At 41.9% G+C, this 22,216-nt stretch overlaps 1 protein-coding gene across 1 annotated transcript in view; it reads left to right on the top strand.

Moving 5' to 3' along the window:
- Positions 1-22,216, top strand: part of LOC134883892 (cadherin-6-like) — a 37,941-nt gene that overhangs the window by 5,131 nt on the left and 10,594 nt on the right. Inside the window, exons 2-10 of the mRNA XM_063912380.1 lie at positions 2,952-3,246; positions 5,602-5,721; positions 8,599-8,766; positions 10,777-10,964; positions 14,725-14,978; positions 19,302-19,438; positions 20,996-21,117; positions 21,588-21,705; positions 21,964-22,215. Of these exons, the coding sequence (XP_063768450.1) occupies positions 2,952-3,246; positions 5,602-5,721; positions 8,599-8,766; positions 10,777-10,964; positions 14,725-14,978; positions 19,302-19,438; positions 20,996-21,117; positions 21,588-21,705; positions 21,964-22,215 (1,654 nt within the window). The remainder of the gene's footprint in view (positions 1-2,951; positions 3,247-5,601; positions 5,722-8,598; positions 8,767-10,776; positions 10,965-14,724; positions 14,979-19,301; positions 19,439-20,995; positions 21,118-21,587; positions 21,706-21,963; position 22,216) is intronic.

Here is a 22,216-nt window from a genome sequence, read left to right as displayed (position 1 = left end):
AATGGTTTCAGTAAATTAGCAATACGTTGTTTCACAGCTGATTCACTGCCAAGACATCTTTTGTAGTCATATTTGCCTTTGAGCCTTATTTTCCAAATATTCCACTTATTTCACGGAGTCTCTAACTCAAGTTTCTTGTTTGATTTTTAGAAGAAAAATCTTTTTTTTTGCAAACTTGTTTTAAAGAAAGATTACATTAGTTAGGAAAACATATCATTTGATGAGATTAGTGATGCCATTCTCATGTAAATATGAAGGTAGCACTTAACTTTAAGAGCGGAAATGGGAAAACAGCTACATATTTAACCCAAAATAAGACAATAGCAGCCCGTTTAATCTATCTCATTAACACGTGTCATGTATGACTTCCTTTACGCTCTATGCCATACTAAGCTAACTGCTGGCTGTAGTGCACTTTCTATAAAATATGAAAGTGGTGTATTGTTTTTCTAATCTAACCATTGGAAGATGAGGATATTGGGCCGCTATTATAGACAGAATGACTTGATAAGATGGATATTTTTGTAGTGTGCTCTTTCCTTATAATAAGACCAGAAGTCTCAGTGTTAATGGCTATAGCGTCATGCTCTCTGCCTTTTTTACGATTTGGTACCATAGGAGGGCAAAGGAGAAAAGGCTAGCTATCGATGTGCCAGAGCTTCTTGGTGACCATACTGAAAGCACATGTGGCTTTTTGGTTCTCCCCCTGTGACAGCTTAATTGTATTTTCGATATAAATTGATCAGAGGGCCATTGTGCATGCACGTTGGGCTGCCACATTGATTTCTGGGAGAGTTTTTTTTTTTTTGCTCTTAAATTGAGTAGAAGGGTTGCAGTAAATTTTCCTGACCAGCAAGGTGGGCAACTGGGAGGGACAGGGTCATTGCAGCGGATGATGGAGTTCGATACTGCCTTGTAATCTCCTTGAGGGGAGCAAGGAGGAACTCTTGAGACCACAAGAACTCTCTGTTTCCATAGTAATGACAGTCCACACAGCATACTGTATGTCACACTGTCTATCTCACATCTCGGAAAGAGAGGACTCAACGGTTATTAACTGAATTGTCGCACCGGCAGAGATAGGCAGCTTGATAGACAATCATAGGAAAGGACATTGCAGCTATAACAGCGGGAGATAGATAATAATGTTGAAGTGGATTGTTTTCAGCCAACTGAGTCTCAGTTGGAAGCACGTACTGTAAAGCAGAATGGTAAACAAATAAAAAATGTGCAGGATATTCTCTTGGCTTGGTTAGACAGAGGGAATACAAATAAAATGAGAGTCGTTGTGACCAAAATTCAAGTGGGTTAATGAAACAGTGCGCTACTCCAGATCCTAATCCGAACGATACTGAAATTCTGCAACACGCCCAAGCGGCTCGGTTAGACAGACAGAGAAAGGAATGAAAACAGTCATTTTTACCAGCATTCAAGCAGGCGAACAAAATAGTGTTAAAGATGCTAATCCACAAAGCTGTTCGTCTCACATGTGCCAGCTTTGCCCTGATATAACAGCATGAATTAGTAAAGCCTCCGAGCACCTGGGATGAAAAGCTTTTTAATATATGATGAGAAGGGAGACTTTGCAATGTGCTCCCACATGACCCAGCTGGAACGCACAATATCCCCCCTCAGTCTGTCCACCGGCACAGCCAGAAACGCTTGTAGACACAACAACAACTCAGAGAGAATATGCATTCGAACTGTCAAAATGAAACGCTGCGGCTCACTCGAGTTAACGAGGTATCGACAGCACACATCGGAATCCCGTACTTGTGACCACTCGTCGTGGTAAACATTCAGATGGCCTCGGTTTTTACTTTGAAAACATGGAACCTCTCTTTGCCCTTTACCTCCCCCTGCAATTATTACCATGTCCTTGGTTATTAAAGAGTGGAATGGGAAGTGGGCAGGAAAGTAGTGGGAGGGGAAAACGACTGGACAGGCTTTTGATGAGTTCCCGGAGATAAATATGTTGGGGGGATTTGGTAGTGGAATTAAAATGTCAGCGCATGCTAAGCTGCTGTTCATGCAGAAAAAAAATTAAAAAGGAGATGGAGAGGGAGAGAGCAAATAATAATGAGAAGCTCCACAGACAAGTGGACACTGGTGGTCCTCTGGCATGTTGGTCATGTTGCCGATCCATCAGGGATTGGCAGGCGGCGGACGTGCGCGCAGTCATGCTGGTACTTCACAGACTTCGACCCACTGGCATTCTGTTTTACAGCACTGTGAAAATGCCACAGTGGCCCTGCGGTAAGAAGCGTGATGACAACCTGCAAGTCCAATGCCAGTAAAATGCAACATAAATGCTCCGAATCTGTGTTTTTCTTCTCGGCAGGATACGAATTTCACAGATGACACGCTGACAGTTTACTAAAGATGATATGAATCTGTTAAACAACACCAAACACACTTATCAAAGCTGTCACTGCTTCTTTGCCAAGACCCAGATTGGTCAGATTGCTGATATGTGCACAGTGTATCAGAAATATTTAAGTGGGGAACTGAGATTTCACTTTGTAATTTGATTTTGTTGACATCCCTGGTACTAAGTGCTTTATTGCTTAGATGTTGTTTTTTTTGTGCACTTCTCTTCTCGGTGATCACCTGTCAATCAAACGGTGCAGCGGGTGCTCTGATGTTTGTCATTTTTTCTTGGACTTTACGTAGATGAGGTTTCTGTTCACCGTGGCTATTTCTGCTCATAGCAATTTGAAGATATTTCTCTGGAGAGAAGCTAGCTGACATTTGGTGTTCATAAGAGCACATTAAGCAAATGTGAAAGCTTTCATAAGGCGAAGTTTGAATCACTGTTGTGCTTTAACAATTAGCAATAGAGAGCTGCAAAGTGGAAATGTATTAGAATGAAAGCGCCACAAACTGTTGCTTGAAGTTGTCATATGGTTCTGCGTAGATCATCATTTTCTTTTTCTTTTTTTCTACCACAGCTTCACTCAGACTCAGATCGAGGAGATGGAAACACGAGGTACGTCCTCACAGGGGAGGGAGCCGGGTCCCTCTTCAAGATAGACGAGAAGTCCGGGGACATCCATGCCACCAAGAGGCTGGATCGGGAGGAGAAGGCCTACTACATCCTCCACGCCAAAGCCGTCAACCGCTTCACCAACGAGGCGCTGGAGGGGGAGTCGGAGTTCGTCATCAAGATCCACGACATCAACGACAACGAGCCTCGCTTCACCAAGGACCCGTACATGGCCAGGGTCCCTGAAATGTCTGACATTGGTAAGTTCCAGACGTATATACTGTATTCCTGATAGTATTATTCATTGTCTTCTAGTAGAATGGAGATGGAATAGGCCTTATCACAGCATTTTGTTATCGAAATGAACGATAAAGTAACAAAGTAAGTAGCTTTAGACAACTTTGGAAAACTGACTCTACTGTCAATCTGTTTTATAACTTTTGCACATCTTTCTTTTTTATGTGTTTGTCCAAGTGATGATGAGCCTCTGTAATAATCTAACTGAATAAATAATGACATTTCACATGTGCTAGCAGGTCACTGTGTCCATACAGCCATCCTAACCCTGGAGAGGTTTTTCCATAAAAGGAAATTAAAGATTGAATAGATAAAACATTAAAACAGATGAGTAAATTAATAACAGTAATTCATTTTGGGAAAAAAATATATTTAGTGTGAACAGCAGGCAGAGAGAGTTAATTTAGTATGTGAAAACAAATGTATTAATCAAAAGCACACAATAATTACACGAATGAAGGTGTGTGTATGCAGATGGATTAAAAGGCTTATGATTCAGACTGGATAGAGACATTTCAAAATGGCAGTCTTACTGGATCAATGGGACTTTATCAATCATAATAATGATGCAGGCTTAACAAAGAGGGCCCGGCTAATTAAATGAGACTAAAGCTTTTTTATGACCGAAAAATAAACAAGGTAAAGTGCTTCTGTCACGGTTACAGCACTGGTGCAGATAATCTTTTAAATACAGTATTGTATCTTATTAAAACTGTATTTAATTTAATTACCAGCGGCGTCAGTTGTATCCTCAGAGTGAATAACTTCAGATTTCACTTCTGCAGGGCCTGATTCCTAGACAGCACCATTTTCAATTCGCATTATCATTCCTTCTTGTGATTCGGCTCCAGATTAAACTTTAATTTACTCTGCACTTTGGCTCTTGCTCTTAGTCTAAAAGTACACAGTGGCCTCATGAATATAGATAAACAATATAAAAAGGCTCCTAATCAATACTTGCATGAAAACATGGTTTGAACTCTCTGTTCTGTTCTGTTCTGCTGCTGTAGAGCTTTGGGGACTGAGGGACATTGGTCCTGCAGCCCAGACATGTGACAGAGTTGTCACTTGGTTCAGTAAGCCCAAGAGAGAGGCCAGCACTTATCTAAGGGCAGCACGGGTGCCCATGGCAACAACCGAGGTGTGATGTCACCGGTTGGCAGAGCATGTGTTCACGAGTGACTAAGTCCAGACACTGCCCCTTTAAATGTGACATACACTTTGAGATTTATTATAGTCTCATGGCTCTGACATTCTCCTCCTTGGACTCGTGTGCTCGGACGACTTTGACGCGCCTCTCCTTTGACATCTGAACGATTACATTTGAGGTAATTTACTCCCCGAGCACAAAAACTGCGATCGTTCCTGACTTGTTTGTCAGAAAATTCTTTTCTCCAAAGCTTAAAGTCAGCGATGAGATGGCTGATGTGGATCAGTGATATTTTTCTAAAAGCCGCCGTGTCAGAAAAGCCTCTTTGAGTCTAATTCCCTAGTTAAAGGTATTAGTCATCAAGGTTCGGTGAACTTACTCAGGAATCCTCCGAACTGTCACTTACACCAAATCAGACAGCCGTGGTCTTTCTCTCTCCACTTTTTGGTTTTACAGTTTCTTTCCACAGAACATCCGTCATCCATACGAATGACATTGATTTTAAAGGAGGGAAACTCTCCCTGTCACCCCTTACAGATCATGGCTGACATCAAATTAGTGAAGTTTCATGGGGCCGTTATTCCATTGTACTTCACAATTCTATATTTATACCACTTTGCCATTAAATATTTCTACTCAATTAATTTTCCTCTGCATGTAATGAGGCAACACGTGGCCCCGCAAGGCGCCATTTGGGAGGTAGCACTTGGCTAACCGTTTCCCTTTGTTCTACTGAAATAGGGCTTGAGCCTCCCTGGAAGAGAAAATGGATCACAGTCTTTTGCCTACAATCAGATAGTTGGCTTCTTAGACACTACAGATCTGTGGATACACTAATAGGCTTCTTGGGGTTTGCAAAGAGCCGGTATCGGTGCCGCTGCTATGCTTAGAGAGATATACTTAGAAAAATACATTAGGACTTATCGATTACCCGTGAAAATCAATCACGTGTAAGGGTATAAGTGGCTGAGGATAAAGATTGGTCTGGGTAATGCAAAGGGACAGAAATGATCAGTCACATTCTGCATGAGCCTGATTAGAAGAGGATCGGACTACTCATCAGAAGGTCCATCAGCTCTAGCAATTATCCAGCAGGCAATTTTCAGCGGTATTCAAGAGTTGATAGAAATCATTGTCATGAATCTTCTTCTCCCCCCCCCCCCCCCAGGTACCTCTGTGATTCAGGTGACAGCCGCAGACGCTGACGACGCCACCTACGGGAACAGCGCCCGGGTGGTGTACAGTATCTTGGAGGGCCAACCGTATTTCTCTGTGGACCCAGAAACCGGTCAGTAGGAAAAACTACACACACTACAGTTAACAGTGGCATACTTTGTGTAGATCCCTCCATTGTGATGCCAAGTTTACTACAGAAAAAGAAATAGTTTTGCTCAAGGACTTTTCAAAAATGTCTATCCTGAAGAAAAAAGGATTGCTTCCCTAGAAAAAAAGTGTTGAAATGCTTCAAAATGGATGTTCTTTGGGATCAACTTTATATAAAACTTTCATTTGGAATCCGGTTAAAGAAATGCTATTTTCTTTTTATGTCTTTTAAGAAAGAAACACTACACAAATGACCCAATTATTTTGGTCAGTTAGGTAAGTTGGTGCTATCGACATCTGTCAACAACAAAGTTGAAAATCAAGTCTTGTTTGTTTGTCCTTCAGAATCAAAAGGCTAAATATTGAATGTAAGAATAAATCCTCCAAAGAAAAGTCAAAGATTATAATGTCTCCTCACCGAGTTTAGTCTCAGTAGAACAGCATGCACGAAGGTCGTTTGCTTTCTGAATAATGTTCACAACTCTTCAATATTTCTTCAGTGGAAAAGCTCTTATCCTCACTCTAACAAGGCAGCTGCCATTGCACTCTCCACCTACATATGTAACCCACACGTTTACACCCTTTCATCTGGAGGTGGCCATTCGGCTAAAACAGAACAAATCACTAACTGACACAGGAATAGAGGAGGCAAGCTGAGCTTTACCAAGAAAGAAAATTAAAACAATTTATCAGAAAATAACTCCTGGAAGGCTGTGAATTCCCTCCTTTAACTGAACCAAAAATACCAACACGCCTGCCTCCTCTCGCTGGCTGACGGGCGGAGGGAGGAGATATAGTGTGAGTGGCAATTCACCAACCCCAAAAATGTACTTGCTTGCTAGTTTTAATCATTAATGTACGCTTTGGAACAAATCCCGCTCCTGTCTTTTTTGCTTAAACAAAAGGGAAAAGACACAAAAGCCATTTGCAGATTAGCGCGGGGATTAACAGTAATATGGTTTATCCCACATGTGGTATGTAAGCTGACATCCCCTCTTACACAAAGACATGCCTGGACATCACATTATAAGCAGGATTTGTTTCTCTTCTCCTCCTTGGTGTGTGTGCATTGTAGTCATTAGGCAATAACAAAGGTAGACGGAGACATTGAGCAAGGTTGACGCTGCTATAAAGCGCCTATACGCTGGCTTCCTTTCCTCAACGATCGCTGTTCTCTTAACAGCGTGTTGTCCGAGAGATAAATTGCACATCATTAGGAAGAAGAAGAAGAAAAAAAGTTGAAGGGTCTTTTAAACAGCGTAGGCCAGTCTGATCTCAGTTTGAATGATGCACCACGTCTTTTTGATATGTAATGAATCATCTATTCAGACTGAAAGTGATGAAGTTTGCGAAGCAGTTTATTTAGGGTGAGTAATTATTTTTTTTACTTTATTCTCTCACTGAACTTCATCTGTCTGCCTCTCTCCCTCCACCTGCTTCTTTTTTATGCCGCTCCTAATTCAAACATGCGATAGAAGACGTGATTTAAGACCGTCTCTGATGGGAGACGCAGCACACCTTTTGAATATGCTGCCAATTACTGCTATACCCAGTCTCTGTCCTGACTCCAAACTACAGATCTAACATATCAGAGCGCAGACGTAAGCAACTGCATGGCTCTTAAAAGGCAGAAAATTAACCGAGCCTTAATTCCAAAGAGGAGATAAATTATGCTGAATGCATTTGGAGGCAAATGTTAGGCATAGAGATTTAAAGGAATACGCTGTGGTTTTGGTAGATTGGCCCTTTGGTCCACTTACCAGTTAAATCACGAGAACACAGACTCCACAATGTGCTCCTGTGTGACCGCAGAGCTCCCTTCCGCCGCGCCTCCTCGGCAAGAGAACTGACCTCTCTGTAATAATGTTCCTAGTGGTTTAATTATCTGGCCTGTAGATGCATAAATCTAAAAAATGAAATGTCATTTATTTAATATAGCTGATGCAGCCAGGCTTCTTTCAGGCAAATACAGTGATCTTTTGATACCCAGTCCACCTGTGGAGGAATATCATTATTTTTTATGTCATAATGGGTGTTTGATTTGGAAGGTTGCAAAGAAAACCTGCCAAACTTACATAGTTAAATGATGACTTTGAGCATTAAAGCTGTACATAATGCTTATTTGCTTTATTCATACTGCACATCATAGCAGAATTCACACAACATTATGAAAACATACCATGATATTTATAAAGGAGTCCGTTTTAAGTGATATTGACCCAGATGTTATGTTCCCGCTCACCCAAAATACATTTGTGCTGCTGCAGAGGACACTGTTGACTGCAGCTGAAGGGTCAATGAGTTCACAGGTCCTCTTGTGCTGAGCACACCTCAGAAAAAAGCTTTCAGTTATATAAAGTGACCAAAAGGGCAAATGAGGAGCTGGTGATGTGTCAGAGTCTCTTTAAACTTATAAATATAAGTGGTTGAAAAGTTTTGTCCTGCAATTTTAATCAAGATCAGCATTTGTCATTTATAACAATCAAATTAAACATTGAAAAACACGTTAAGGGCTGCAATTAATGATGATTTTCATAATGCATTAGTCTGTTGATTAAAGTCTTGATTGCATGACTACTAATTTTGTAAATAAAATGTCTAAGAATTGTGAAAAATGCCTTTTATAATTTCCCAGAGCCTAAATTAATCTACCAAAAGCTTAACAAGCAAAATATATTCAGTTTAATATAATTTATGTCAACGCAAAGCTGTTTGAAGCTTTTCTTTAGAATTCCAAAATCAAGGGTTGTGATTGGGCTGTATAAATGAACTTGACTTCACCAAATAACCAAATGGATTCTTTGCACAATCTCTCATCATTCATCTCTGCATTTCTCCTCAGGCCTGATCAAGACAGCCCTGCCTGGCATGGACCGAGAAGTGAAGGAAAACTACCAGGTTGTGATCCAGGCTAAGGACATGGCTGGGCAGATGGGCGGGCTCTCCGGCACCACGACGGTCAGCATCACGCTCTCCGACGTGAACGACAACCCGCCACGATTCACTAAGAGTGAGTACAGGACTTCTGGAACCCCCACACACAGAGTGACCAATACTCATGAAAACCACTTGTCAATGTGAGCAAGTGCCATGCAGGCAGCCCCCATCTGGTGTCAGTTTCAAATGAATTTGGATTATTGCAGGGAGCTCTGGGTTTGTGCGACTAAGGCGGGCCTCTTAAAGGCAGGGAATAATTAAATATAGAGCCATATGACAGAGCGAGGGGTCCTGCAAAGTGCATCAGATCAGCCCTGTAATCCCTATTAAATGAAGAGAGTACATTCACTGGGCTTTATCTCCCCTACTCTTCCTCTCTTTGTCTATCTCCTGCTATTAAGTCTTTCTTCTGCTGCCTTTAACTCCATAAAACCAATGTTCTCATTTCAGTGCTTCAACTCTCCTTGGTGAATTTCCCCCCCTCTTTTTGTAACCCTCTCACTCATCAATCATCAATCCTCCCTTTCTGCTCCCTTCCTACTCACTTTCAGTCTCGCACATTGTCTCCCTTTCTTCTCCCTCCTCCCACCCGTCTCACTTCCTCTAGTGCATCTGGCGAACGGTGATGGCAGCCAGATCAGATTGACAGATTACTGGTGTCGTCGTGTTTCCCCTCAGTAACAGCAAGTGCACTGTACACTGTACAGCGTGCGACACGAGGCAAACACGCGACCGCAGAACTCCCGCCGTCCCCGCATTTATCACTCCCTCCTTCCACCAGCTTGGGGGGAGGGAAGGGGGGAGAAACAGAAGCTGTCATCTCTGCCCCTGCGCCAATGAATGAACACTGAGAGGAGGGAGGGAGGGAGATGGATACGACAGGGATGGAGGAGGTGACAGGAGGGGAAGATAGAGGAAGAAAGAAGAAGAGTGATGCAGGCGACAGAAAGACAGCCTGTGATGGAGGAAAGGGGGGGGGGGCAGACAGAGGGGAAGATTGAAAGAGGGAGAAAGAGGAAGAGATATTGTAATGGGACACCCAGAGGAGGTAGAGTGTCAGGAAGCGATATCATTGTTGTCTGCCGGAGTGATGCCTCTTCTTTTCCACCCAATGCTAAATACCTGTTAGCCTAGGGAAACCTGCTAGTAGTGCGTCGCTTTCAGTGTGTGTCTGTCTGTATGTGTGTGTGTGTCGAGGCAAGTGTCAGCGTCACAGAGACCTGCCGACTCAGGCGTTGCCAAAACACTGTCAGCTTGTTTTATTAGTGTGTCAGTGCTGTTTGTCTCCGCAGGCTGTGTGTATATCACGCCCGCTCCCCCCGCAGTCCAGCTATTTATTTAAGCATACAAGATGCAGCTGGGGCCACTGCGGCCGACAGGCAACCATCAATTCATCCGCCCTCAAACCAGGAAATCATCTCACAAAATAAAAAAAAAGATGGGGAAGCAATTAATTTGTGTTGAGCACATTGGCCCAGAATTTATGTCACATCCTAAACATCTGAGTCAATACCGCTTGTAGCAACTTATGTGGAAAGCCAAATGTCTGTGTTTGAAAATGAAATATGTTTTACCGCATATGAAATGGCTGCTCCACAGCTGATCTACAAATGTTTCGGCACTAAATCTCCCACATGACTTCTCCTTTCACACACTCTCCCTGCCCGCCTGGCTCGTATATTGCTGCTCTCTGATTTGCTCTGACTCACTCCCTCCTGGACTCTTGTATTCTTGCTCTCTGACTCACCCACTTTCACTCTTCCTTTTTTCCACTACCAGGGTCATTAATAATAGGCAGGTTTAGTCGCTCCATGGGTGTCAGGGGCAGTGGTCTTTCTTTTCTGGCCAGTGCATTGTCTTTATAAATGAATCTTGGATATTCAGGGCTTTTTTCTATTATTCTTTTAGTAGTGATCAATATTTAAAGAATGGCACAACCTCAGATGTCACGACCCTGCTCACGCAAATGTTTGACTCACTTAAACTACAGAGACTTGACTTCACTAACTTTTCCCAAACAAGTTTTTTCTTTAAATCTATTCCTGGACCACCAAATCACTAACATGTTATTGTTTCTCCGCAGCCGTCTATGAGTTCAGGGTGCCCGAGTCCTCCGATGTTGGCTCTGCTGTGGGAGTGATCCGAGCCATGGACAATGACATAGGCGAGAACGCTGAGATGGAATACAGGATCATCGGCAGCGACGGCCCCGGCATGTTTGATGTCACCACCAACAGGAGCACACAGGAGGGGGTCATCTTGCTGAGAAAGGTCAGGGACTCGGTTGGTGCCACAACAAATGAACACTTCTATATAGAAAGGGAAAATGCAACAGGACGTTAGAAATTGGGTTTGATTTCATAAACAGCATTCACACAAACGTTTATTTATTTATATTTTGTGGTTTGAGAACCCTTGACTTGATTCCACCAAGCCCGCACTGTACCTTATGAGCATCCCACTTCTCATTTTGGCAAACCAGAGGAAACAACACAAGGTAGTGCACTCAATAAAGCAGAAAGTAATAGAACCTTTTTTTTTATCTCCATACACTCCGACAGCCAGAGGATGGACAGCAGAGTTATTAGATTTCACCTAACACTTGCCTACACTCCCAGTACATGTGTTTTGAGTGAGATTCATTTTCCCTCCCAGCTGAGACTAAAGCAGAAATATTGATGCTCAGTATGGATTGCAGCATTCAGTGGTGTGCTGTGGTGTGTTTCTGAAGTATTCAACAGAACCTGCCATATCAAGCCTCTCTGCTGCCTTCGATTGATCGCTTCCATCACGCCATCATTAAGTGGAAGATGACATAATTGCCTTTTGTAGCCCGTCGCAGTGTGTAGTGGATGTGGTGTGCGGCAGAGTGTGTGTGGGGAGTCTGCATGCCCTAATTCTGAACCTAATAATTAAATGGGCTTGTCAAGTGGGAGTGTGTCCCTTCACCGGTTGCACCGGCCCTTCAAAGCAACAGATTCCTCCCATTGACGTGAGGTCCCCCTCTTGCCATAACAAGAAACGTTGAAAATCACCGACTCATTTTATGATTTTATTCATGGATTCAGAAAAAGGAATGTTCCATCTGGATTTTTCATGCTTTTAAGGGCTGTTTCCAGCGATCACGGACCCGCCATCCTTTCATATGTACAGGCAGCCTGCGAAGAGCTCACTCTGATCTATCTGCTCCTGCTCAGCGCCGGGCGCACATTCATTAAAATGCACCGTTCCCCAATTATTACCATGAATGGGGGGGATACCTTCAGTGGCTACAACTTCAAAAAAAGTTCTGAGAAGGAACCAATCATTATGTGCAGTCCATAAATTATAGGATGTTAGAGCAGTGTACAGTACATGCTGCATTAAAGAGGATCACACGTGAAAAATAATAAAGCTGCTTCCTTTCAAGCAAACAAATTTGTAAAATAAAGGTGTGTAAACCAACAAAGGAGGTCTAGTATACATCTACATTATATTACTATGTAATCTGCTTTTCATCATATTCAACGTGGAATAAACATATAACGTAAATGTAGAAAAAGTATTGCTCACCAGAAAGTTGTACAAGACATTTTCTATGTTATTTTGTATGTTCTTTTTAATCTTCCATCCTTATTACTCATTTCAAATTATAATATTTCAGGCAACTTTACAATAACACCCTTAAAAACAAAGCGCTATATATATTTTTTCCATCATGCAGTCAGAAAAAAAAAAGCACACTAAAGTCTCCACTGCCTCTCCAAACTGTAATATCTCCCTTGTTGATCGTACACTTATCTGATACAGTGATGTCTTCATTTAACGACAGCAAAGGAAAAAAACAACAGATGTCACCAAGCAGACATGGAGAGACAACTGTGATTAATTGTTTCATAGAGTGTGGCAGGGATCAGGAAATGGAGTTCAAACGCACAAACATCCAATACATTTGCATATTTTTCTTTATAAAAAAAGAACAAAGGAAAACGTGCACCACAGTATACTCAATACTTGCAATAATAAGACCCAACAAAAGATGGGAATATAGTAGGAACTATAACTTGAAACACTATGTGGTTTGTCTTACTGTCAAGCTTACAAACACGTTTTTACCAGATATGAAACTTTAATAATGTGTGTTGCAATTATTTTATTTTTCTACATTAACCCAACAATATTGTGGGTAGTTCAAAAAACCACATCACTCACAATGTTCAGGAAGGGCCGGCCCGAGGCATAAGCGAACTAAGCACATATAAATTTAAAAACATTTATTGAATAACTTAAAGAAGTGACAACATGATCTAATGAATGAATGAATTAATAATTCAATCCAAGAAAATTCTGATTTCATGATCAATATACCTGCCCCAAAACATTTTTGGCATGTGAGCAAAATCTAATTCTGCTTAGGGCCCCCTAAAGGCTCGGGCCGGCACTGCATAATGATCAGACTGCATACGTTGTCACATTCGCAGATTCGCACACTTTTGAATTGAATGAAATCGCATCCTTTTGCAGTTACAATTGCAAAGGGTCATATCACGATTGCAGTTGTTAATCGATTATTAATGAGTGACGTTTAAAGGTCTTTCATAAACTGCTGCCATATCCTGAACTGTTCCTTTGCATTTGTAACTAAAAGGATGCGATTTCATTCAATTAAAAAGTGTGCGGTGTGCGAATCTGCGAATGTGACAATGTATTCATTGTGTGCGCAGTCTGATCGATGGCACGCACATGCTGCAGAGCCGACCAATCAGGCTCTGCTTGTTTGGTCACATGACTATACACTGGGGAAGGGTTGCTAATGCTAACTAGCAGATAGACTTTAAAGAACACGCGACCGCTGGTGCGTGGCGATACTTCGGCTGTAAGTTAAACTACAATTAGCACAAGGAGGTTCTTTGTATACAGTGCAAAACTAAATTGAGTAACCCTGGAAGCAACCCAACACAATTGTACAGACAAATATAAAGAACACACGGGGGCAGAAAGTTCCGACTTATAAAGACACGTATAAGGGCTAGAGTGCTAGCTAAACAAACATAGCATAAAAACGGTCATGTGTGCAACACCAAACATGTCTTCACTCAGGTATGTTGGTAGCATGGCTCTGTGAGGGGCGTCTGTAGCCATCCCAGAGACCAGAAGAGATGTTATGTTTCAATTTCACATTGTAATGATTTATGTTCTGCACACACACACACACACACACACACACACACACACACACACACACACACACACACACACACACACACACACATTATGTAGTTGATTTAATTAATACAAAATATATAATGTTGAAAATAAATCATACAAAACATTTCTCAGACAAACTTTACCTGCAGAATCCATGCGTTGTCCAAGGTTATTTACCACACAATAAGAAAACAGTGGTGATTCTTATTACTGGGAGAAACCTACCCAACCTATCTTGCCTTTGTTGTTTTTGTTGTTCATTTAATTTGGTATATAATAAAAATAGACCCTTATTTTTTGACACAAGATAGGCCTACTAAGTTTGTATGTATGACTTTAGAAATACACATTTGAAACGGATCAGTAGACTGCATTTTCCTTTCCTGTAAATAAGCAAGCTTACCTATGATACCAGTTGTTTTGTTATGTTGCAAATTGCAATATTGCCAACAATAATCACAATATGACTTTTTTTACCAAATGGTGCAGCCCTAATCTGATCCGGTGTGTCCATCAACAGTCTTGTTAGTGTCCTTGAAGAAGACGCTGAGCCCCTCCACACAAGCTAATTAGAAGATGCTCTGGAAAAGATTGCCAGTTTTAACGAATAAAATCTCAATTTGACCTGAAATAAAATGTGGCAGTATGCTCTGAATGGATATTAGTTTTCAGAAAATCAACAGCTTAAAGTGCAGCTTGCATACAAATGAGTGTTTAGAAACAAATGTTAGAGGCCAAGAAAACTCACAGTGCAATTGTCTATTTAATCCCAGAAAGACGGGAAAACATGTCAAGTCACAGTATGTTAAACATCCTACTCAAACCTGTCCTTTCTGTTTTGCAGCCTCTGGACTTTGAGAGGAAGCGTCAGTACAGTCTCCGTATTCAGGTGGAAAATTCCCACCTCAACCCTCGCTTCTTCTCCGTGGGCCCCTTCAGGGATGAGGCCACCATCAAGATCGTGGTGGAGGATGTGGACGAGCCGCCCCTGTTTGAGCGCGCCAGCTACGTCATGGAGGTCAAAGAGGACGGAGCCAGGAACACCGCCATCGGCTCCGTCAGCGCGTCTGATCCCGACGACAAAAACAGTCTCGTCAGGTACCGAAGCACACACACATCTTAAAGGAACAATATCAGTGTTTGGCTTCTTTTGAAACATATCTATCCAATGATCAAGAAATAGGTTTGATGTGGCTAAAAGTCCAGACTGAAAGTACTAGTTGAAAAAGAGAAAGGGTAGTCATTAAAATACTATTTGATATTTTGGACGTATATCTCCATCATTGATCGACAGTGATCTGATTGGCTACAGTTATCCTACAAGCGGTTAAAGAAAGACGATTCATATAAAAAAATGACAAGTAGGTTTTTTTTTTTAAAGTTCCTTCCCTATTCCAGTTTTTCTATCAAATTATCTGATTTGGCTTTAGGGTATGAAGTCGATTTACTCCATTAGATTTCTTTCAATATAACATTGCATTAAAAACGTAATGCCTTGGTAGGGGATGCATTGTTAAACGGAAACAGAAGTTCACCTACACAACTGGCTTCATGGAGATCCAAAATTATGCGGGCATTCTATTAAATGGGAGTAATGGCAGTGGGGTGTAAGGCTGCGTCTTCCACTCGGTCTCAAAGACTTTCTCATTTTTATGATGCACTAAGGGAGTTGGCTCTCAAGGTTGAAGTTCCACCACTTTATTGCAGGTGTCAAATATGATATCATTCTCTTTTATCGCCGATCATCAAGGAGGTAGCTACCCCGTGGCATTTAAAGACGCGCAGTGGAGGAGGCTAGGCTGCCCGGGGGCTGCCTGGCATCAGGAAGTCACTGAGACGCTTATCTTTATTAGCTTGCCACAACACTTGCAGACACGAGCACATTGAGGCATGGATTTTTAACACAATCCCCTCAGTAAGCAAGGGTGTCTGTATGCGTGAACATTCAGTGTGTGATCCAGTTGAACGTACGACAGGATCATATTGGCTTATTTCTTGAGCTTAAGCGATTCAGTCAGTGTCATTCCATCACAAAAACTCATTACTGATGTTCAAGCTCCTAAAACGTGAACAATATTCAAGGTTTTGAAACGTAAAATGGAAATTCACACAAACAGGAATGTTTTTTGAATATTATACATAAGTAGGAAAAGATAAGCCAGAGTTTTCAAAAGCTGCCAACTCTTGAACATTTTGTATTAGCCCTGGAAGTCAATGAAGCGTTTAAGTGCTGCAATATTATAATGTTTTCCTTACCAAGAGCACACTTTTGGAAAAAAAAACCATTGAAAACTTTTAAATAGTTTGGTTTGAAAGTTTAGAAATTGAAATTAAACATGACAGCTGTTTCCATAGTGTACTCGGTCTGATTATGTTTAGAAATATGAACTGACACCATTTCCATAGACAAAGCGGTTGTGGTTTTGGGATGTAATGTAAAAAAGTCCTAAAATGTTGCTGAAATTCAAGTTCAAGTACATTCCTGAGCTTGAATACAGCTGTTTGAGAATAGAAACTACTGTGGAGCTTTCATCTTTGCTTCAACCACATTCAATTTCAAACATAAATATTTAAAGTGCTAGAAAGTGATTTCTGAGATAGTTGGTTAATGGAACTTGGGATGGGATTGTGTTTCCAAGTTTGTTCATTTATTTTGAAATGTGTCTTAAAGGACTTGCTTTACATAGGAATGTATTGATTTAACAGTTGATGAAACAACCATCTTCCAACCTTAACTAAAAAACTTTCATCTAAATATAACCCAGTTCAAACTCCTGACCGGCAAATCCCCAAATCAATACTTCTGCCGGTTTCCCGCTGATTTGTTCTTGAAAAGTGTCCTTCTGAAAATACTGTGGCATGCCAGCCAGCCGCTCATGTAGCTTATGTAGGGAGGAAAGAGGATATATGTCCCAACCTGCTGATCACTAACATTTCTGTAACCCTCTATGTCCTTCTGCCCGGCCCCCATCCAGCCAGCTGCCTGCCTGCTGAGAGCAGCACTTTGGGTGCCCGGTCAGGACGAGGCGCGCTGTTATCTCTCCGTCATTAATCAGGGGAAAGGGTTAGGCTCAGCCAGCTGAATTATTGGGAATATTAGAAAAGCAATTAGTAAAGCCCACGGCCGACGCACATTTAACGAGGTTAGAGTTACTGCCGGGGCCGGCGAGGTGGTAGGAGAGGAGGAGAGCTAGGAAGAGACGAGGAGGGAGTGTTTAGACAAAGACAGTAAAATGCTCCATGCAGGAGGAGAAGCTGGGGGGAGGGGCTAGAGGAGGGTGGGGGGGCGGGGGTGACTGCCGAAAGGGGAGAGCGGTGCGGTGGTGCATTGAGAGCCCCGGTTCTTAGTCTCCCCTTGGGGGTCTCCTCCCTCTTACATCGGCCCTCCTGATGCCCGCTACTCCATTAATCACACTGATGTATCACAGTAGTCTGGGAAGCAGAGAAAAACAACACGACTGGATAACCTGTTGGCTGTGTGTGTTGGTGTGTGTGTGTTGAGGGCGGGGGGGCTGCAAAATCTGTCTCAGGACTGTGAGCCCCATTGACAGTATTAAACAACTTCAACTCCTTATTTTTCAAATGGAAATAACCATATACAGCTAAGAACTAAAGGTTCAGCTCCATTTGATGAATAGGTGATTTAAAAAAAGGATCCAGCTAGGGATGGATCAGCTGACTGCCCGCTTTGAGCTGACTCGATGGGGGGCCGCGAGCGACTAAAGAATATAGCGATCCCTGATTGATAATGTGTGGTAAATGACTAGTTAGTCTAGCCTTGTTGTTGCAAGCAGAACGGCTACCGTATTTTCCGGACTATAGGGCGCACTGGATTATAAGGCGCACTGTCAATGAATGGTCTATTTTCGAAATGTTTTCATATATAAGGCGCACCGGACTATAAGGCGCATTAAGCAAAATGTTGTTACCTCCAGCGTTGTTATGCTCTATACCGTAGTGAAGAGCAGCTGGGTATGTGACACTCTGAGGAAAGAGGAGGGGGAAACAGCGGAGCTGGAGTAATCCTTTTTTATTGTCTTCGCCGACAACGCAGCCAACCTGGCAACAACTTCACTTTCCCAAAACTACTTCTTCCGCACACACACGCCCACCCCGCATGTCGCTCTCCTACACACTCCTTTTCTAAATGCCGTAAAACGGATACATATTATATAATTATTAATTATATAACAGAAACAAAACAGTCAGATAAGTCAGTAATAAGTTCAGTTACAACACGTAAAATATGTATCATTGATTCATTAATGTTGAATTCTCTCCCAGCTGCTCTATTCCCATGTTCTACTGCGTGACTGATAGCCTCGAGTTTGAAGTCCGGTGCCATTTGGTGCAACTCCGCGACGCTCCTGACTACGGTAGCCGTAATGCTGCAAGCGGTGCGGCTTTGTAGTTTACCAAAGTCGTACTAAAACATTTTGACAGAGCGCCGTGAGAGCTGTGTACCACACAAAATCACTTCGAGGTCAGTAAGCACAACCAGCATTACCGTAATCCATATATAAGGCGCACTGGATTATAAAACGCACTGTTGTTTTTTGAGAAAATGTAAGGCTTTTAAGTGCGCCTTATAGTCCGGAAAATACGGTATTTTTCCTCTTGTGGCCATCTCATGGAGTGACATTTGTAAAGCTCAAAAGCAACTTGTCCTTCTAGAAACCATATCCTGGTAAATCTGGATAAGACCTCTATACAATATTAATGAAAAGTCCTGATAAACCCTGCCGACAATAAGGCCTTCGGATTATCCAGAGTTGTTTCTGTAAAAGGATACAGCTGTTTGAAAAAACAGTTTGTGTGTATTTTGAGCAGCACTCGTTTGTGGCAGCAGATGTTTCAGAGGCGTTTAAACCCAAAGTTGTGCACGCAAACCTGCAACTTACTGCATGGTTATATAACACAAAGGCTAAAAGAGAAAATGTGTTTTTTTTTGTGCTATGTTTTAAAGTGACCCTTTAAAAAGCCTGAGAATGTATAGACGCGATTTATTACCTCCTGTAGTTTGGCTTTTTTTTTCCGCAGGTGAAAACCAATTTTGTTCCTTTCAACAAAGTTCCTTTGAGGACAAACGGTGCCTTGGATTTATGCTAAAATTAATCTTTTTCTTAATGCGTTCTTTTGTGGTATGAATTGCAAGGAAAGGAAAAAATGAGCGCAGACAAGTCCATCATGCTTAGTCAGACTTGTTTTGAGTACCTCCTGCATGCTGAAACTCCTCTTACCTCACAAAATGTCAATTTTTACAGAGACTCTTCTGTAAATGGGACCGTTTTCACTCGGGCTCACACCTGAGAAACTCTAAGACGTGTCTGTAACTTGTAGCCCTCACTCAGGGAACACGGCACACTTCCACACAGCCTGAGTGCACAGGTTAAAAGGCGATCTCTGTGTGTTTCTGAGCAGGTACTCTATTGATCGACGCACCGACATGGACAGAATGTTCAACGTCCATGCAGGGAACGGGTCAGTGTTCATCCTCCGGGAGCTGGATAGAGAAGAGAGCGCCTGGCACAACATCTCCGTCATCGCCACAGAGTTCAGTAAGTGTAGAAGCTTTCTCTTCACCTGCTTTCTGTGCACCAAATTGTATTTTGGGAATTTACACTAGCCCCAAATAGCACTCAAAAGAAGTGAACTCTCAAAACAAGTCCTTACTATAAATGCTTTTTATCCTAAGGTTATCTGTTATAAAGTATTATAAACTACTCCTATTTCCTGACCCTGCTTAATTTCATGTAAACCCATCACTTTCTTTGTGTACACGACAGATTAACTATAATATGTTTGACTTTATTTCCATAAGAACAACAACAAAGTGATATTGCACTTACCATTCTCCTGCTCTGAGTTTTTTTTTCTGCTTTTTGAACTAATTAATGATTACTAATTAACTCCACTGCCTTTTCTTGGTGTTTTAATTAAACGGCACTTCCTGCAACTTCACATTAAAGGCCTATATGGTTGGGAGGCCAACCCATTTCCTTCCCTCAATGGAGTAATAAAGTGTATGTGTGACATTTATGGTCCTGGGGGCCTGTAAGCATTTCAAGACATCCTGAAATGTTTCAATCTACCCTGCATATGTTTCCTATTCTATCTCAGACTGCACGGCGATGAGCACTTATGGTTTGCTTTCAAGAAAACCATCTCCTCACATCTATTCCATTCAGCTCGGACCCGCCCCAGCTGAGTGGCCCCACTATACATTCTATCTTGGACAAGGCCTCCTGTAAGGCTCTCTCTGCAGAAAGACGTTGGAGGGGAGACCTCAAATCAAATAGTTCCAACCCAAAGAGAAAACAAATCTTGCAACATATTTTAAATATTTACCAGGAATACTTTTTTTTATACGCAGAACATACATGCATGTTCCTGCACCCGATGCACTCAAAATGTGTTTGAGGATAGAAAGCTCCTATATCTGTCAATATATAGAGGAATTCCTGCATCCATCAAGTCTTCACCTCGCCCCCTATATAACCATGTTTCAATATCAGTAGGACATGGAAAGTGATATGATAATGCCCTTTGAGCATTACAGTAACACTGCACTTTATTTGTATTATTTCCTTGCCACTTGAGTGTAACCATGCAAACGAAAAAGGCTAATAAACTCGGGGCAGAAGTTTGCTTGTTATGAGATGTTCTTTTTCAGGTGAAGGATTAACTTAGTGATGTGGAAATTCTCTATATTGTGCTGAATGTTTTATGTAGTATGGGTTATACAACTTCCTCAATGCTCACTTTTATATTGACTGGTCTTCAGCTCTTCATAATTTAGAAACTGACTTTATATGAGCATTTACAGTGTCCCTGTTTGGCTTTCAGGGACACTTTCAAACCCCATGCAGGTATTGATAATTGCAGAAAAATAGCAAATGTGTAGGAAATGTAGATAATAATCAAGAGATGGTATACAGCTTGTTTGTGTTTTCTTCATGCGAGTTAATAATATGAAGTCAATGGCATGTCAAACATAACATGTCAAATATCACAACAACATTATGTAGTACTGTGTGCTTGCAAACAGGAAAAATGTACCCGTAGAGAAACAATTCTTTGTGTAAATTTACAATTCCCACCTCTGTGTTCCCTAGACAACCCTCGCCAGATCAGCCGTGTGCCTGTTTACATCCGAGTGCTGGACGTCAACGACAACGCTCCAACATTCGCCACCAATTACGAGACCTTTGTGTGTGAGAACGCTAAGGCTAATCAGGTTGGTATAACCAAATACAAAACAGTAGTCATAGTTTCATCAAGACTTCCCCTTAAGGATTATGTCGGCCTGTTCACCGTGTAATTAGCACATCTCAGAGACTATTTGTAAAACTGTCACGTGTGATTTAAGCTAGACCAAGATAGGTGGGATATCTGATACACAAGGAGCTTTTTTTGCATGAAACTCACATCTCAGTTTGATAAATGCCCGTTTCTTCCTCCCAAGAAGGATTAAATAGTCCCCTCTGCAGTGGTTCAAAATGTGAAATGTAATACTCACACATCTCAATCTTAGCTGTTGTCTTCTGTTCAACATGCAGGGACAAATTCATATTAACGTTGATACTTCTCTACACTACGTCAGTGTTCCCAGCTGTGTTCCTTTCACTGAGCAATTTCATACTTTCAAAGGGTTTATTCAGCACCCTGACATTTAATGTATCGGATCACCTCTGTTTTTTATTTCAGAGGATACAAACCGTGAGTGCCACAGATCCTGATGATCCACTCGGAGGACACCGGTTCTTCTTCAGTCTCGCACAGGAGGCTGCTGGGAAGGCCAACTTCTCTGTCCGTGATAACAAAGGTGACTCACTCTCAGCTGATGCTTCTGGTCTTCACATTGCCTTCACTCCTCTGTATAATGCTCTGTATAAGGCACACATACCTGTTGTTAAACCTAACCATATTTAGTGCCGTACTGCTCAATACCTGATTTATAGTTGTTCTTCAGAGCGGTTTCAAACACATTCACAGACCAAATTGAATTTAGAGTAGAGTTTATTGAAATATTCATTTAGGTTATTGATTTCTGCATAGTAACCGGACATCCTGCTGTTTTCAGACAACACGGCCTGGATCCTAACACGAAGGAACAGCTACAACAGCCTTCAGAAGAGCATCTACCACGTGCCTGTGGTCATTTCCGACGGGGTGTTCCCCATGCAAAGCAGCACCAACACCCTGACCGTCAGAGTGTGCTCCTGCGACCGCGAGGGCAATATGAAGCTTTGCAACGCCGAGGCACTAACAGCGAGGGCGGGACTCAGCACAGGAGCCCTGGTGGCCATCTTGCTCTGTGTCATCATTCTGCTCAG

Source organism: Eleginops maclovinus, chromosome 21 (assembly GCF_036324505.1).
Source record: "Eleginops maclovinus isolate JMC-PN-2008 ecotype Puerto Natales chromosome 21, JC_Emac_rtc_rv5, whole genome shotgun sequence".
Taxonomy (NCBI): Eukaryota; Metazoa; Chordata; class Actinopteri; order Perciformes; family Eleginopidae; genus Eleginops; species Eleginops maclovinus.
This window is presented reverse-complemented; position numbering and strand designations above follow the sequence as displayed.